At 47.7% G+C, this 17,143-nt stretch overlaps 1 protein-coding gene across 2 annotated transcripts; it reads right to left on the bottom strand.

Moving 5' to 3' along the window:
- Nucleotides 1–7,751: 7,751 nt before the first annotated feature.
- On the bottom strand, nucleotides 7,752–16,422 carry MUL1 (mitochondrial E3 ubiquitin protein ligase 1). Of its 2 annotated transcripts, none has more exons than XM_036446565.2 (4): nucleotides 16,159–16,422; nucleotides 11,240–11,327; nucleotides 10,295–10,415; nucleotides 7,752–8,939 (listed from the first exon to the last, which is right to left on the bottom strand). In XM_036446565.2, the coding sequence occupies exons 1-4, from the start codon at nucleotides 16,276–16,278 to the stop codon at nucleotides 8,210–8,212; spliced, it is 1,059 nt and encodes a 352-aa protein (XP_036302458.1). In that variant the 5' UTR covers nucleotides 16,279–16,422; the 3' UTR covers nucleotides 7,752–8,209. The 2 variants fall into 2 exon arrangements, with proteins under 2 accessions (XP_036302458.1, XP_036302459.1); XM_036446566.2 differs by lacking the exon at nucleotides 16,159–16,422 and adding an exon at nucleotides 11,413–11,436.
- Nucleotides 16,423–17,143: the final 721 nt, after the last annotated feature.

The following is a 17,143-nucleotide window of genomic DNA, read 5'->3' as shown; positions in this document are numbered from 1 at the left end:
GTTTACTCGAAGACCGAATTCCATAGTTAAGACCTCAGGCTCTGGCCCTAACCTGGTTGGCTCAGTGGATAGAGCATCAGCCTACAGACTGAAGAGTCTCAGGTTCGATTCCTGTCAAGAGCACATGCTGGGGTTGTGTGCTCAATCCCCAGTAGAGGCAGTCAATCAATGATTCTCTGATTCTCACTCATCATTTATGTTTCTATCTCTCCCTCTCCCTTCCTCTATAAAATCAGTAAAAATATAGTATTAGTTTTAAAAAAAAAAATAGCTCAGGCTCTGGGGTCAGACTGCCTGGGCTTAAACGTTGTCTCTCTCATGTGTCTGGGCAACACTTGACCTTGATCTCCTTTTCTTTAAAGTAAAACTGACACATACACATGCCTCCGAGTGAGGAATCAATACTATCATGTGCAGCACTTAGAGGTACCTAGCAAAGAGCAAGCACTAAAGTTGGCCAATTCGTGTATGGTAACATCTTACAAATTGTCCTGGAGAAGAAATAAGATCCAAGAGCAGGAAGAGGAAGACTGCATAATGGAATCTCAGAGGCGAGGCCCCTGACACGGGTGGGGAGGGTCAGGAAAGGTTTCTGTAGGAGCTACAGCTGAGTGTGAGAGAGACGTGCACGAGGTGAAGAGCCAGCATGGCAGTCCTGCTGGAGCCACGAGTGTGATACAGAGGGATTCGGGGGGATTCGGGGGAACGTGGGAAGGTGGCAGGGCCAGAACACGCAGGCTGCCGGTGCCACGAGGAGCCGGGGTTGGGCCTGGAGAGAAAAGGGAGTCTGGGGGAGGGCTCTCAGCAAAGGGACATGGGCAGGTTGGTGTTTCAATCAGCCCCGGCGAGTTCTGTGAACGGATGATGCTCTCTGCCTGGCTCTTCCTCAGCAATAGCCCTGGGTGGCTCTATCTTGAGTAGTTAGGGAATCTGCCAATGTCAAAAGCCATTCCCAGCTACCTTATCCAGTGAGCCGCGTGTGTTGCCAACCTGTGGGAAACCGACCACTGTCCCACTAGCAGAGAGGTGTGGACAAGGAACCGGAAAGCTGGTCAACCTTGGAAGCTCTGAAAGGTCAGAGCTAATCACACTGCTTAGTTGAGACATTAGTAGCTGAAGCAGCCTCCCCACTCGTTAGTCTTATGTAAATTCTTGCTGATTGGCTGTTATTGGAATTGCCTGCCTAAAGGTTATGGGTGTATCCCATGATCTTAATAAAAGGGACAGCAAGGCCAGAGCGGGGTGTAGTCCTCCCCTAGAGGTGGGCTTCCGCCTGTCCCCCAATATTCCCAAATTAAGATTTTTCTAGTCTCTTTCATATGTGTGTGGCCTCTTCCAGAACCCGAACTCTGAACCTGAACCACTGAGAGTCGCCTTACCCGCACAATAGGATGCGCTCAGAGACACCTCTGAACCCTGTGACGCCAGACTGTCATACTCACTTCTGCATTTCTAGGCACAGAATGCACATTTAGCAAACGTTAGATGAAAGCCCACCAGTGATCCAAAACTTCTCTGAGGCCCTTGTGAAACCACCAGCCCCGGATCCAGCACCCCGCTGGAGTGCACATGGCCCAGGACCAGGGTAGTTAAGAAAGGGCGTCGGACTGACTGAGTCTGTCAGATAGTTTGCTTTTTAGTTTTTTCCACGTATTGTCTTTGCCTCTTGAATTTTTCTTTTTGGTTTTTCTTTTGTTTGGTGGTTGTTGTTACTAATCCTCGCCCAAGGATATTTTTCCATTGATTTTTAGGGAGAGTGGAAGAGAGAGGGACAGAAATATGACTTGAGAAAAAACATCAATTGGTTGCCTCCTGCACCAGCCCCGACCAGGGCTAGGGAGGAGCCTGCAACCAATGCACATGCCCTTGACTGGAATCGAACTTGGGACCCTTTGGTCGGAAGGCCAACACTCTATCCACTGAGCCAAACCGGCTAGGGCTGCTTCTTGAATTTTTCATCATAACTGAATGAATTAGGACTCCAGAGACCTGCTTTCCAGCTCCTCCTCCACCAGAGTCAGCTGGGGAACCTCAAAGCCTCCAGCTGCAGTACGTGAGACCGATGTGACTGGTGACCTGATGTGCTGACTGGCTCGAAAAACAGTGTCTGTAATCCCGCTGTCTATTGAACAGCTTTCCTCCTTAGCCTCTCAGGCTCGGTGCGATAAAAGCCAGGGCTATAGGCTTCCTCGTCAGACGTTGGTAGCCGTGGGGAAATCCCATCACCTATAAAAGGGGTGATTCGGCCCTAATCGGTTTGGCTCAGTGGATAGAGCATCGGCCTGTGGACTCAAGGGTCCCAGGTTCGATTCCAGTCAAGGGCATGTACCTTGGTTGCGGGCACATCCCCAGTGGGGGTGGTGCAGGAGGCAGCTGATCGATGTTTCTCTCTCATTGATGTTTCTCTCTCTCCCTTCCTCTGTAAAAAATCAATAAAATATATTTAAAAAATAAGTATAAATAAATAAATAAATAAATGAGGTGATTCGGCCCACCCTGATTGTCCAGCAAAGCCTGTAAAGAATGTAGCATCGCCTGGCTCTCACTGATGTGAGGCTACAGGCAAAACATAAGCCCACTGAGCTTCACTCTTCCCACTTGTAAAGAGAGGAGGGATAACAATATCCACTTTCCAGGACGCCAAGCATTAGTGCACATAAAATGTCGAGCAGACATTTATTTATTTATTTATTTATTTATATATATATATATATATATATATATATATATATATATATTATTGATTTTGTACAGAGAGAAAGGGAGAGAGATAGAGAGTTAGAAACATCGATGAGAGTCATCGATCAGCTGCCTCTTGCACACCCCCTACTGGGGATATGCCCGCAACCAAGGTACATGCCCTTGACCGGAATCGAACCCGGGTCCCTTCAGTCCCCAAGCCGACGCTCTATCCATTGAGCCAAACCGGTTTCGGCCCGAGCAGACATTTAAAACACCAGGTGCAGTTCTTCAAGATGACCTCTGCCTGCCGCTGTCTGCTAGCACTGAAGGGACTGAACACCAGGACAGACTTGGCAAAGAATCAAAGCTAGCAACAATCCCAACATCAGTTGAGAACTAACTTCCAAATTCCTGTCTCCGTCACCTCCCACTCCCAACCTGGGCCCCAAGTATCAGTCCATCCGACCCCCCTGCAGATTAAGCCCCTAACATGGAAAGTGGGAACTGCACAGTGAATGAGGGCATGAGGCAGTCTGTCCCAGCCAGGCTAGGACTGCATGGACCTCACACTCAGAACTGGGGATGTGCTTGTCAGTGTTCCCAACCAGCTGCTCGGGGGCAGGGACCATGGCTGCCCCCACATCTCCCTGGCTCTCTGGGGTACTGGAGGCTGAAGTCTGCCTTGGAGTTGGGCTGGGGTAACACAGACTGGCTTCCCTTCTTTTCCATCCCTTTGACCAGACTTATTCATGAAATCTATGCCAAGGACTGAACTCTTGATACATTCCCACATAACACCCCTCACCCCCAGGCAGCCCATTCATTCTCTGCTGAAACCTGGACCCAATTACACAGGAACTGCAGAAAAGACAAGGAAATGGGGGCAGATGCAGTCAGGGTGCTCAGAGGGCATTCCCTTAGACCAGCGTTTTTCAACCGCTGTTCCGCGGCACATGTTGCCTGATGTGCCGTAGGTGCAGACAAGACAAGAATTTTATAATTTTTCACTATTTTGTTTACTTAATATTTCATAATAAAGTAATTATAAAATACTTTCTTTGTGTTTATTTGATTCCTATTCAAGAGAACTACTTTATATATAGTCAATATAGGCACAGAGTTAAATTTTTTAACATTTTCTAATGGTGGTGTGCCTCGTGATTTTTTTCATGAAACAAGTGTGCCTTTGCCCAAAAAAGGTTGAAAAACACTGCCTTAGACCACCCCACCCCCCCAAACACCTGCCCTGCCCCAACATACCTATCAAAACCAGGGTCCTAACACCTCACTGGACATTCAGCCGTGATACGTGGGCTCTCACCACTTATGCCTGCTCCTTCACAGTAGCCGTCTTTTTTATAACTTGGGGCACAAGTGTCTTGTGGGGTGCTCCTGGGAGCACTGAGGGAATGAGCCCCGCTGCTGGTGTGGATGGTGATGGGAGCTTTGGAAACAACTTCAGATCCACGCTGCCCAGTGAACAGATGTGGGGTTACTCCCTCATCCGGAAATGCAGATCCCATGAGCCTGCAAGGGTTAACTCAAGGTTCAGAGCACACACTAACTCAGCACTTACTTGCTAAACGTAAATTCCTCCCTGCTGTCCAACACCCCACCCCAGCCCTTCTCCATGGCTCAGAACAGACTTCAGGCACGGAGGGCCCGGCTGCCCCCTCCAGGGGGCCCTCCTGAGCTGGCAGACTCCTCCTCAGGCCAGCAATTGTGGGAGCCCCAAACCAGGCCTCCAGGCCTCCAGTTCATTCCATCACGGGAGGATTCCCTCCCACCAGGGGAGCCCGGGCCTAACCAATGAACCGTACTGAACAGCAACAGGCTGACGGTTGGTTGGAACGTTTCACTTGTGCTGTCCACGCGGACACTGTGCCGAAGGGGTGTCAGCCCCTGAGAGCACCCCTCCTCCCCCCATGAGGAGGATCGGGAGAGTGAACAGTCAACGCGGGAAGGGAGAAAAGAAAGAGCTGTGTACAAGACCTCAGACCACTTTTCTTCCACTAACAGGAGGGGCGGGTGAGGGGTGAAGGCAACGGAGGAAGGGGCGATGTGACTACACCCACGGCATGTCCCCTTTTCAGAGCCAGGACATGGCTCTGTGCTCAGGATGCTGGCTGGTGAGGGCCTCGGAGAGAAGCTGACAGCCAGAGGCTGGGCAGCAGCGTCCTTATTGCTTCCTGTGGGAGGTGAGGCCTCCCAGCTCCCTCAGGCAGGGAACCAGTCCCATCAGGCAGGAGGCGGGACACACACACACACACACACACACACACACACACCTCCTCTGGCAGTGCTTCCAGGCAGCAGAGGCATCAGGAGGGCTGCAGTGAGCTGGCCGTCCTCATCCCTGCTGAGGCCACCGAGCCCACCCCCTCACCCCCAGGTGAACACTCTCCGTCTGCTGCTCAGAGTCCTGCCCTGCTTGGGAGAAGCTGACGCTGAACTGAGTCTCCTGTCCTGACGCAAGGTGCATGCATTTGGGAGGCAAGCAGGTAGGGCAAAGGGACACAGTGACATGTGGAGCCTTACGATTTTCTCCTGGGGAGTGAGCAAAAGAGAGGAGAAACCAAGGTGGCGGCGTAAGTAAACCAAGTCGCTGCCTCGCACAACAATTTCAAAACTACAACTAAAAGACAAAACGTCTATCACCCAGAACCACAGGAAAACTGGCTGAATGGAAGTCATACAACTAGAAGGAAAGAGAAAAGAGCACAAGCGCTGAAAAGCTGAGGTTCGAAGGCACGCGAATCAGGCGGGTGATGGATGACTCTGCGCCCGGCTTTTTTTCAACCTGAAGGGAAACAAGCCCCTGATCACTTTGAAAGCCAGTTTCTGGGGTGACGTGGGGACCCAGACACCTACGGAGAGAAGCTGGTCTGTCAGCCATCGGGTCAGAAAGTGAGGGTGAGTTTTTTGCAGAGGTGCACGTAGCAATCATTGTTTACTGCACTGGAGTGCGGGGACATGGGGACTTGGAAGCGCGGAAAGGCAGAGAAAGCTGACGGCAGCCATCGCAGTTTTCAATGCCGCAGCCTAGTGACACCCTGAGACCCACCCCGCCCTGAGACCCCACCCCTCACATTCTACAAACCCACCCAGGCTCCATACAGCGGCTTCTGCATATAAATGGCCTGCCCTGTGGCAGCTTAAGGAAATAAATTGCATCTCCAGTCAGACTGCCCCAAAACCGCCAAATCCCAAGCAAAGAGGAAAAAACTGTAGTTCTTTCTGCAGCTCCTACTGGGTGCCCTCAGACAGTAGCTGACCTACACCCTATTGGAGATCCAGAAACTAGCGTATCTAGTGGTCTGTGTATGACGACACCAGATTTCAACTACTCTCATGAGGGACACAATTAAGAGGCAGACTCAGTGAGCACCAAAGCCCTACTGGAACAAGTCCTGCCCCATAAACATGTCTTCCGTTATAGACCCAGCGGGTCCTCACAGCCAATTGGCCTGGAGGTCAATTCCTCCCAATGATACCAACAATCAATACTTAACTATAGCCAGTTTGGCTCAGTGAATAGAGCATTGGCCTGCAGACTGAAAGGTCCCAGGTTCGATTCCGGTCAAGGGCAAATACCTTGGTTGCGGGCACATCCCCAGTAGGAGGTGTGCAAGAGGCAGATGATCGATGATTCTCTCTCATCGATGTTTCTAACTCTCTGTCCCTCTCTTCCTCTCTGTAAAAAATCAATATATTAAATAAAAAAATAAAAAAAGACAACTACAAGTCTGTACAGTCCACAAGGGTGCTCCAAAAGTGTCCACCTCAGGTAACGGGGAGGCTGATCCATTGAACCATATAGGACACCCAGCACACAAAGCTACCCTACCAACTCAGGGAAGCAGCAAAAATGCCAAGACAAGGAAACAGATCTCAAACAAAAGGAATGGAAAACAAACAACTGGACATAGAGTTCAAAACCACGGTTATAAGGTTTTTCAAGAATTTCCTAGAAAATTTAATGAGGCCCTCGAGGATATGAAAAAGAAATTAAACCAACTAGAAATTAAACATATACTGACTGAAATAAAAAATATTCTACAGAGACCCAACAGCAGACTAGAGGAACACAAGAATCAAGTCAATGATTTGGAATAAAAAGAGGCGAAGGGCACTCCTCCACAGAAGCAAGAAGAAAAGAGAATCCAGAAAGTTGAATATAGTGTAAGAAGCCTCTGGGACAACTTCAAGTGAACCAACATCAGAATTATGGGGGTGCCAGAAGCAGAGAGCGAGCAAGACATTGAAAACCTATTTGAAGAAATAATGACAGGAAACTTCCCCTACCTGGTGAAAGAAATAGACTTACAAGTCCAGGAAGCACACAGAACCCCAAACAAAAGGAATCCAAAGAGGACCACACCAAGACACATCATAATTAAAAATGCGAAGAGCAAAAGACAAAGAAAGAATCTTACAAGCAGCAAGAGAAAAAGTTACCTACAAGGAAGCACCCATACGATTCTCAGCAGATTTCTCAACAGAAACTATGCAGGCCAGACGGGAGTGGCAAGGAATATTCAAAGTGATGAACAACAAGAACCTACAACCAAGATTACTCTACCAGCAAAGCTATCATTCAGAATTGAAGAGCAGATAAAGAGCTTGACAAATAAGAAAAAGCTAAAGGAGTTCATCACCACCAAACCAGTATTACCGTATATGAAATGCTGAAAGGTGTTCTTTAAAAAGAGGAAAAAGAAGAAAAAAGTAAAGATAAAAATTATAAACAAATACCTATCTATCAACAAGTGAATCTAAAAACCAAGTGAATTAAAAATCTGAGGAACAGAATAAACTGGTGAATATAATAGAATCAGAGGCATAGAATGGGAGTGGATTGATAATTCTCGAGATTTAAAGGGGTGTCTGTGTAGGGGGTATGGGAAGAGACTGGACAAAAATCATACACCTATGGATGAGGATAGCGGGAGGGGGGGTGGCAAGGGGAGGGGTGGTAAGGGCAGAGGGTGGGGTGGGGACCGGGTGGAGGGGAACTATGGGGGGGCGGGGGGGGAGAAAAGGCGAAAGAATTGTAATAATCTGAATAAAGATTTATTAGATTTTTTGAAAAGAAAAAAAAAAAAAGGAAGAGAGACTCAGTCTCCCCAGAGGCAGCTCCATGAGGCGTGCGTCACACTGCCCCCCGAGTCATTTAGGGCTCAAGTCCACAAGAATCAGCAAGTCACCAGGAAGGACCCGAAGACACAGGAGCACGAGCTGAGATCACTGGCTTCGGAGCTTGAGCGAAGAGGTGCTCAGTCACACAGCGGGCTCGGGGAAGGAGGCTGTGCCAGGACACACACCCAGGCTGGGCTTTGATTCTCGTGTGCTGGGAAGGCTTCCCTCTCAGGTTGGAGGTGTGAGGTCTGGACAGCACCCCCCTCTCTCCCTCAGTCATACCTGGAGATAACAGCTACCCCTTGCACCCCTACTCTTCTAAGGCCTTAAGATAAAAACCCTGAAAAGGGAGAGCTTCCTTTCATGTGTAACTGTGGGCTTCAGACGGTCAGCTGTTGTACAAGGGAATCACCCGGGAGATCGCCTGCCTGCAGATGGGGCACTTCTTGGGCTCTGGCAACGCCTGGTAGCAGCTGGTGCAGGCACACACGTGCCCACACTCCAGGAACACGCACGACTTGAAGTTGCTCAGACACACGACACAGGTGCTCTTCAGACTCTCCCGGTCCTCGGGCCTGGCCTGGCTCAGCAGCTGGGCCTCGTGCTCCCGGAACTCCTTCTCCATCTGCTTGAGGCGCAGGCGCTCCTGCCACTGCAGATACTGCTTTCGGAGGATGAAGAAGAGGGCCACGCACGTGGCAAAGCCAAACGCCAGCGTCAGGACCTTCCAGAGCCTAGCGCTCCACTCCTGCTTCTGCAGCAGGCTGTCAAAGTCCTGGCTGCTCAGATAGTACTGCATGCCCTGCTTGGGGGGCTGCAGGCGGATGGAGTTGTTGTCCAGGACCAGTTCGCCCACCCCTGTGAGCGTGGCCCCAACCCTCAGCATCTCCTCGGTCTCCTGGACGCCCTTGGGCCGCTCCCCGCTGATGTAGTGGCCGATGGTGTCAGCTAAGGACTGGATGGAGGGGTGGAACTTCTCATACACTGTCTCCAGGCCCAGATCCACGGAGTCCAGAGGCTTCAGCACTCGCACGGCCACGCCCCGGGCCCCCTGGTGGGGGACCAGGTCAAAGGGCACCGTGTTGGTCCTCTGGTGAATGATCTTTGAATAGTCATTCCTAAAACAATGAGAACTCAAGATAAAGTAATGGACAAGCAAACACCTCACGCCCAAGAAGAGATGGAGATCACATACATGCCAGAAGGACAGGGTAAAATCTGATGTGGCTAGAAAAGGACAACAGATATCAGTATTATCCAAGTGCCTCAATTTGTTAGGTTCTCAGGGCTATCAGTGGGCAACAAATACCATTTATTTCCTTTAGCCACTTTTAATTCTTTAAAAAATTAAAAACAGAACTACCAGATGATCCAGCAATCTCACTTTTGGGAACTGAATTGAAATCAGGGTCTTGAAGAGAGATCTATATGCCCATGCTCACTGCGGCATTGTTCACGACAGCCAAACGGAGGCAGCCTACATGTCCATCGACAGATGCGTGGATAAAGAATGCCACACACACACACACACACACACACACACACACACACACACACAGAGGATTATTCAGCATAAAAAGAAGGAAATCCTACCTACCGGCCTGGCTCAAGTGGTTGAGCCTAGACCTGTGGGCTGGGAGGTCGCAGTTCAATTCCTGGTGAGGGCACAGGCCCGGGTGTGGGATCGATCCCCAGTGGGGCCATGCAAGAGGCAGCCAATTGGTGATTCTCTCTCATCACTGATGTTTCTCTCTCTCTCTCTTCCTCTCCTTTTCTCTCTGAGATCAATAAAAATATTTTTTTAAGTTTGTTATAATAAGAACACACACTTGTGAAGTGTTCTTATTATAATAAAAAAAATAATAATAAAATACAAAACAAAAACTCACTAGGGTCATTTGGGAAAATGATACTCCATTTAAAAGCAAAATAATCCACAAAATCATTTTAATAAATACTGACATCATTAATCCAAACCATATGTGAGTAGATACAAACTTTGGTGATCATATCAACAAATTCCCCTGTCCTGGAGGCACTAATCGGGCAGGTCAGGAACCTGCATTTGAACAAGATGCCTAGGTGACTCTAAGTTAAGAGGTCCTCAGACCACACACGGAATATTAACAACGTTAAGAAACTGGCCTAGTCGAAACCGGTTTGGCTCAATGGATAGAGCGTCGGCCTGAGGACTGAAAGGTCCCAAGTTCGATTCCGGTCAAGGGCATGTACCTTGGTTGCGGGCACATCCCCAGTAGGGGGTGTGCAGGAGGCAGCTGGTCGATGTTCCTCTCTCATTGATGTTTCTAGCTCTCTATCCCTCTCCCTTCCTCTCTGTAAAAAAAAAAAATCAATAAAATATATTTTTTTTAAAAGAAAAAGAAAAAGGAAAAAGAAACTGGCCTACACCCTGTTCCAGAAGCTGGCTGTTGGGTCTCAGCCAGCGGAGAAAGGCTGGAGAAAGGCTACGTACCAGAGGTGAGTGGTTCGATTCCACACCATCTTGTGCTCCTGAACTGTCAGCCGCTGAATCACCCCCTTGCAATTTTCCACAAACTGACTGTTGAGCGTTTCCTTAACAGACCGCACAGCTCCTAAATGGAAACCAATTATTTTATTTCCAAAGCATTGCTATGTCCTTCCCTTTAAGGTCATTTAAATTTTTTTAGTTGAATTCATTTCACTAATCAAAATGGTGACTATGTGATCTGCCGGACGCTGTCCATTGTCCTCATTAACAGAGAGATGTGGACAGGGAACCCGGAAGGCTGGTCAACCTTAAATGCTCTGGAAGGCTGGTCAACCTTAAATGCTCTGGAGGCTGCTTCAGCTACCAAGTCTCATCTAAACAGTGAGCTAATCACTCACTGTTTAGATGAGACTTGGTAGCTGAAGCAGCCTCCACCCGTTAGTCTTATTAAATTATTGCTGATTGGCTATTATTGGAATCGCATGCCTAAAGGCTATGGGTGTATCCCATGATCTTAATAAAAGGGATAGCAAGGCCAGAAAGGGGGGGGGGGGGGTAGTCCTCCCCCTAGAGGTGAGCTCCCACGTGGCCCCAATATTCCCAAATTAATACTTTTCTAGTCTCTTTCATTTGTGTGCAGCCTCTTTCAGAAACCTGAACCCTGAACCATGTGGGACGTGAAAGGGGTTCCCACAGGGATCAACCTAAGTTATGCTTTGTGGGTCCTCTTCCAAGCACTCCAGCAACCCTGTAAGGTAGACATTCTCTTAGCGATGGACAACAGAGGTTCAGAAAGGCGAGGCAATTTCCCCAAGGTCACACTGCAATAATCCAGGTCTTTCTGAGCCCCAAGTCCAAGTTCTGGACTACTGCCCCAAGGATACACAGCCAAGAACCAACTTTTAGAAGAGGAAGTTACTTTTCATTTTACCAAACAAACAAACATACCTTCAATGACAGCATAAGGCACACATTTTCCCGGAGCTTCACAAAGGACACTCTTTAAGTCTTTCCCCAAGTTGATTCTTTTCGCTCCCTAAAGGCAAACAACATATTAAACTGACTACTGAATACTAACGTGATCAATCAGACTGAAAGGGCAAAAAAAGACGACTATTCACTGTTTTCATGTTGAAAGGAGGAGGAAATCAGGCAGGAAGAAGACTATAGGAGATTCAGACTCCAAAGCTGTGCCTGAGAAGTTTCAACATACAAACAGGCAAGGGGCACTGCCTCCCCCTGCCATCTGCCGAATGGGGTGTTATATATATATATGTGTGTGTGTGTGTGTGTGTGTGTGTGTGTGTGTGCGTGTCAATAAACATATGTAATCAATAAACATATTACAATATATATATATTTTATTATTTTTTTATAATATGTTTATTGATTGATTTAGAGAAGAGAGGGGGATAGACAGAAACATCGATGAGAAATGTCGTAAGCGGCTGCAGGAAACCGAACATTGTCTCACTAATAGGAAGATGTGGAAGGCTTGTCAACCTTGAAGCTCTGAAAGGTCAGAGCCAACCACTCCCTGTCTAACTGAGACAATGGTAACTGAGGCAACTTCCCTGTTGTGGGGCCAACCGTGGAGTCAAAATAAGACCACAGGAGGCTGCTAATTGATTAAAAAAAAAACAAAAAAAAAAAACAGGCAAGAATTTATTGAACTGGCCGGGACGGCCACACACAGGTGGAGTCCACACTCAGGACTGCACTGCACGTTCGAGGTGTAGGCAGTCCTTTTAAAGGTCTAAACCACAACATTTTCCTTTGTTCTAAATTCTGAATTCTAAATGCTGGGAACAGCTTGCAGGGTCATTCCCAGCCACATCCTGTTCGATGTTGGAATGTGGACCTATCTTGCGAAAGCAGATACTACAGAAGCAGAGCTGAGCTGTTAATCTCTAAAGGTTATCTGCAGTTTCAATTCCTGGAGCTACTGAGTCAATGGGAATCAATCTCCTGTGGCTCTGGTCCACAGGCACAGGGAAACTGCCTTAGCTTCCAGGTCTCAATCTGGAAGCTGAGGTAACTACCTATTGTTTAAGCAAGTGAGTGAGTGCAGAAACCAGAATAGCAGGGTTAAAATTCAAACAGTAGTTTTTACCTAAGTATGGTAGATACTATACTTCATTCCTCACCAAATAATCATATAAATCCTTATTGATAAGATAATCTGCCTGTTACTGGAATTACCTGCCTAAGGGCTATGGGTATATCCCATAGTCTCAATAAAAGGGATAGCAAAGCTTAAGCAAGGCGGCCTGGCCCCCAATATTTCCAAATTAAATCTTTTTCTAGTCTCTTTCATTTGTGTGAAGCATTCTCCAGAACCTGAACCTCGCAGGATGTGAAAGGAGCTCCCACATCTAAAAATGATTAAGGCTTGGTTGCAGCCTACCCGCAGGTTATTTTCTCCATCATATGCCTCCTACACAGACCCTATTGGAGATCTAGCCTACAACCCAAGCATGTGCCCTGACGGGGAAATGAACCATGACCTCTTAGTTCCTGGGTCGATGCTCAACCACTGAGCCACACCAGCTGGGCATATCCTTTCTCCAGTTAATGGAAATAAACACTCCTTTTCATCTTCGTTTTTAAATGAAACGTATGAACCAATTTGTATGCCATAGGCTGAATAGATGTGAATCTTCTCTTGATAAAAGCATCTAAACAAGTGCCCAGTGCATGGTCAGGGCCGGGGCACCGGCAGGCATGGTCATTGCCAGGCCTTTATGAACTCACGCCCTGCATTGTACACCATCACAAAGGGGTGCCTTTGCTGTACAGGCACAGATCTGCTACCTGGTGCCAAGCACTGTTCTATTTCCAGTCTGTCTTCTTCCCTTTCACAATCAGGTGCGCAGAGCGACATCTGCTGCCGTCTTCCTCTGACAACCACTAGCTCTCCCACCCCTTCCAATTCAGTTTCCCACCTGCTGTGCTTGGGAACTATTCTTTCAAAACGATGAAAAAAGTTATCAAGTCCATAAACATTTCCTGAGCATCTATGTGCCAGGCACAGTGCTAGCTGCTAGGAATTCCAGGATGAATGGAGGACAGTTTCCTCTTCCACAGTATTCCCATCAACAAATCTTAAGGATGCCAGATAAGTTACCTCTCAAGAGATGAGATACTGCACACTTGTTAAGGTCACTCTTAAGATGAAGCTACTGCTACACAGTAAATGAGCAAGGTCAACAAACACTTATTAACCACCTACACTGTGAAGAAAAATTTTAAACAGCCGTAACAGCTAGCACAATGTTTTCTTGTTTTGTTTGTCTTTACTGGACTATTAGACTCTAGGAAAGTTAGGGCACTCAAAATGTATTTGCTGAATACATAAGCACTTACTACATATGCTATAGCACTTTGCTAAGCACTTTAAATGTATAAATCCATTTAATGCATACACCATCCTTATATAGTAGGCATTATTATCCTCAATTACAGATAAGAAAACTGAGTCTCAGAGAGGTGAAGTGACTTGTCCCAAGTCACACAGCTGATAAAATGTGACTTGTCCCAAGTCACACAGCTGATAAAATATCCACCAGGGGATGGCCAGTTAGAATTTTTTTTAAGGGCTGGAAAAGGAACATGGTCAGTAAGACATGGGATTGAATCAAGCTTCAATGCATCTACTATGATTGAGCAACTTAATTTATCTAAGTCTTGGTTTTCAAAAATGTGAAAGATGGGGAGCATGATCTCACAGAATTTTTAGGTGGATTATATGAACCTTAAGATGTAAAGAATCTAGCCAAGAGGCTGGCACATAGTAGGCACACAATAAACATGCATTCCTATCACTATAAGAAATACACAGGGATAACACACAAACCTGATATAGAAGTCCAGTAATCTGATCAAAAAAGTAGAATCTGCCGAGACCGGTTTGGCTCAATGGATAGAGCGTCGGCTTGGGGACTGAAGGGTCACGGGTTCGATTCTGGTCAAGGGCATGTACATTGGTTGCGGGCACATCCCCAGTAGGGGGTGTGCAAGAGGCAGCTGATCGATGACTCTCTCTCATCGATGTTTCTAACTCTCTATTTCTCTCCCTTTCTCTCTGTACAAAATCAATAAAATATATTTAAAAAAAAAAAAAAAGTAGAATCTGAAATATGAGGAGTCCCAAATCCTCTTACAATAAGGGGCCATTTCCAACCTCATTTAGGAACTAATTGGCAAAGCTTTTGTTTGTTTGTTTTTGTTTTTTTTATTAAATTATTATCTGTGTACATATCTTACCATCCCTCCCCCATACATACCCTCCCTCCCCAGAGTTTTGTGTCCATTGGTTGTACTTATATGCATGTATACAAGTCCTTCGGTTGATCTATTATCTCCCCCAGATCTCCCTACCCTCCCCGCTGTAATTTGACAGTCTACTTGTTGCTTTACTGTATCTATATCTATCTTTTGGTTCATCAGTTTATAATGTTCTTTATCATCCATAAATGAGTGAGGTCATGTGGTGTTTCTCTTGCATTGACTGGCTTATTTCACTCATAATTGGCAAAACTTTTAAGGTCATCCAAAAATGGGTGCTGGAGAGGTCACCCTTTCAAAGAATCCCACATCCAGGTCCGCCTGATGCATTTCTGAGTCAGGAAGTGAAGTATCAGTTACACTCACAGCCAGTCCCTTCCGAAGTGACTTGGTTAATCAGGGGAACAGGGCAGCTGGAATCTCCCTAAGAACCCCATTCACACCACAGATTCAACTGTTTGGGAACTTGGTTCATTCCAGATAGATTCCAAAACTCCTCTCACAGAAGAGATTTCACACATTTGTTTCTAAACCAATTAACATTATCAGAAAACAATCGGATAACGAAGTTGGTGGGTTTAGGAATCCATCTTTCCAATAATAAATGTCCATTTAAACCCTATGGGTTGTAGTGTAAGAATGTCGGCCAAAACGAATCCATGTTTATTGAGCATTTAATCAGGGACTGAATCAGAAGTAAGATAAGGGCCCCGTTTCCAACCTATTGAGGTCCATCTCTTCCTCGTGGGCCATTCACCGTAAAGCAATGTCCTCAATCGGGGGGGGAATCCCACATGTGGAACTAAAATATCTAAGTTTCCGTTTCAACTTGACTAACTTGTTAAGACCTTTCCTGATTTGCAATCTGGAGGCAATTTTCACTTTTATTTCAAAAGTTACTGAATAGAATAAAAATAAGATGGAATGTCTTATGTAAGCTGTAAAGTGCAGCTGGAGAGGGTTAGTTTTTAAGTAACTTAGGATATTAAAAGAGGAAGCGTCTGGAGAAGCAAGGAGTTGAGTAGCTACAGTGTCTGCACTGGCTGTTCCCTCTGCCTGAACGGCGCTTCCCCCAAGACATCTGCAGGTCCCCCTCCTTCCTGGCTCTGTTCAAATGCCACCTTATTGAAAATAGCACACCTTTGTTTCTCCAGCATCACATCCTCCCTTCTCCCTGGAGAATCTAGCCCCACCTGGCACACCACCCGGCTTGTTTGTCCCTGGTCTGGCTTGGTGGGAGTAGAATGGAATCTCCACGAGGGCAGGGGCTTTCGTCTGTTCTACCCAAGCGATGTCCCCCGGAGCCTGCAGCTTAGATGGTCAATACATATGTGGATCGAGCCGTGAAGTCAAGATTCCTTCTGCATCTTGGGAGGGGCTTGGCGGAAAGAGAGTCGTGAAGCAGTTATCACAATACCCCAATTCTGGTCCCAGGTCCTCCTCCACTTCCTGCCCGGGGGACACTCTCCTGGGCCCAGTTCCTCTTTTTGGGTCGTTTCCGACGGTGGCCTCGCCCGAGGCGAACTGGGGGCTCCCCATTCCCGGAGCCGGAGAGCACACCGGCTGGGGACCGCACTGACCTTGAGATCCTGGGCGACCTGGGCCTTGTGCCGGTACACGGAGTACAGGCAGGCGGTGACGACGGAGCTGGTGCCCAGGAGCAGGAACTGGCCCAGCGAGGGCCCCCCGCCGTTCTCCATGGTCCCCGAGGGCAGGAGGGGACCGCGAGCTCAGGCCCCGCCGCGACCCCCGCCCGGAACCGCTCCCTCCGCCTCGCTCCGCCCGGGACCGCAGGCCCCTCGGCCTCGGGGACCTTTCCCGGAAACACTTGTGTGGTCGCCAAGCGGTGTTGTCATCCCACGCCGGAAGTGGGGGCGGGGAAAGAGCAGACCGGAAGGTAGCGTTGCCGGGGTGACGGGCTCGCAGCCAGGGCGGCCCCGGGGGCGGGGCTTCCGGAGCCGGGCATGCGGAGTGTTTGGCGGAAGCGGAGCCAGGGGTCTCGTTTCTCCCAGATCCCAATCAATTGTGTTCGGTGCAGCACCAGCACCGAACACAATTGATTGGCCGGCGTGTTCCCAATCTCAGTCCCGTTGATGTCATAGGGGTTTGGGGCTGTTTAATGTTGTTTGACGTCTCCACCATCAGATTAGAAGGAAAGAAGAGGATGGGTAATAAGCATTTTAAGAGTATTACACATTTAAGCTTCAGGGCAACCTTTGAGACTTTACAGATGAGAGAATGAAGTATTATATGATAGCGACCATACTTCGGTAAAAACTGCTGTTTGAATTGTAACCCTGCTATTCTGGTTTCTGCACTCACTTGCTTAAACAATAGGTAGTTATCTCAGCTTCCAGATTGAGACCTGGAAGCTAAGGCAGTTTCCCTGTACCTGTGGACCAGGACCTCTGGCAATTGATTCCCACTGACTCAGTAGCTCCAGGAGTTGAAACTGCAGATAACCTTTAGAGATTAAGTTTGCTCAGTTCTGCTTCTGTAGTATCTGCTTTCGCAAGATAGGTCCACATTCCAACGTCCAGCAGATGTGGCTGGGAATGACCCTGC

The sequence above is a fragment of the Pipistrellus kuhlii genome, unplaced genomic scaffold (genome assembly GCF_014108245.1).
Source record: "Pipistrellus kuhlii isolate mPipKuh1 unplaced genomic scaffold, mPipKuh1.p scaffold_m20_p_2, whole genome shotgun sequence".
Classification (NCBI taxonomy): domain Eukaryota; kingdom Metazoa; phylum Chordata; class Mammalia; order Chiroptera; family Vespertilionidae; genus Pipistrellus; species Pipistrellus kuhlii.
Note: the sequence above shows the minus strand (reverse complement) of the source record. Positions and strands in the feature narration are given on the sequence as shown.

Coding starts and splice junctions, on each gene's coding strand:
- MUL1 (XM_036446565.2), bottom strand. CDS start 16,278: ATGGAGAACGGCGGGGGGCCCTCGCTGGGCCAGTTCCTGCTCCTGGGC. Junction 11,328..16,158: donor AGGTCGCCCAGGATCTCAAG/GTCAGTGCGGTC, acceptor GTTTGCCTTTAG/GGAGCGAAAAGAATCAACTT. Junction 8,940..10,294: donor AATCGAACCACTCACCTCTG/GTACGTAGCCTT, acceptor TCATTGTTTTAG/GAATGACTATTCAAAGATCA.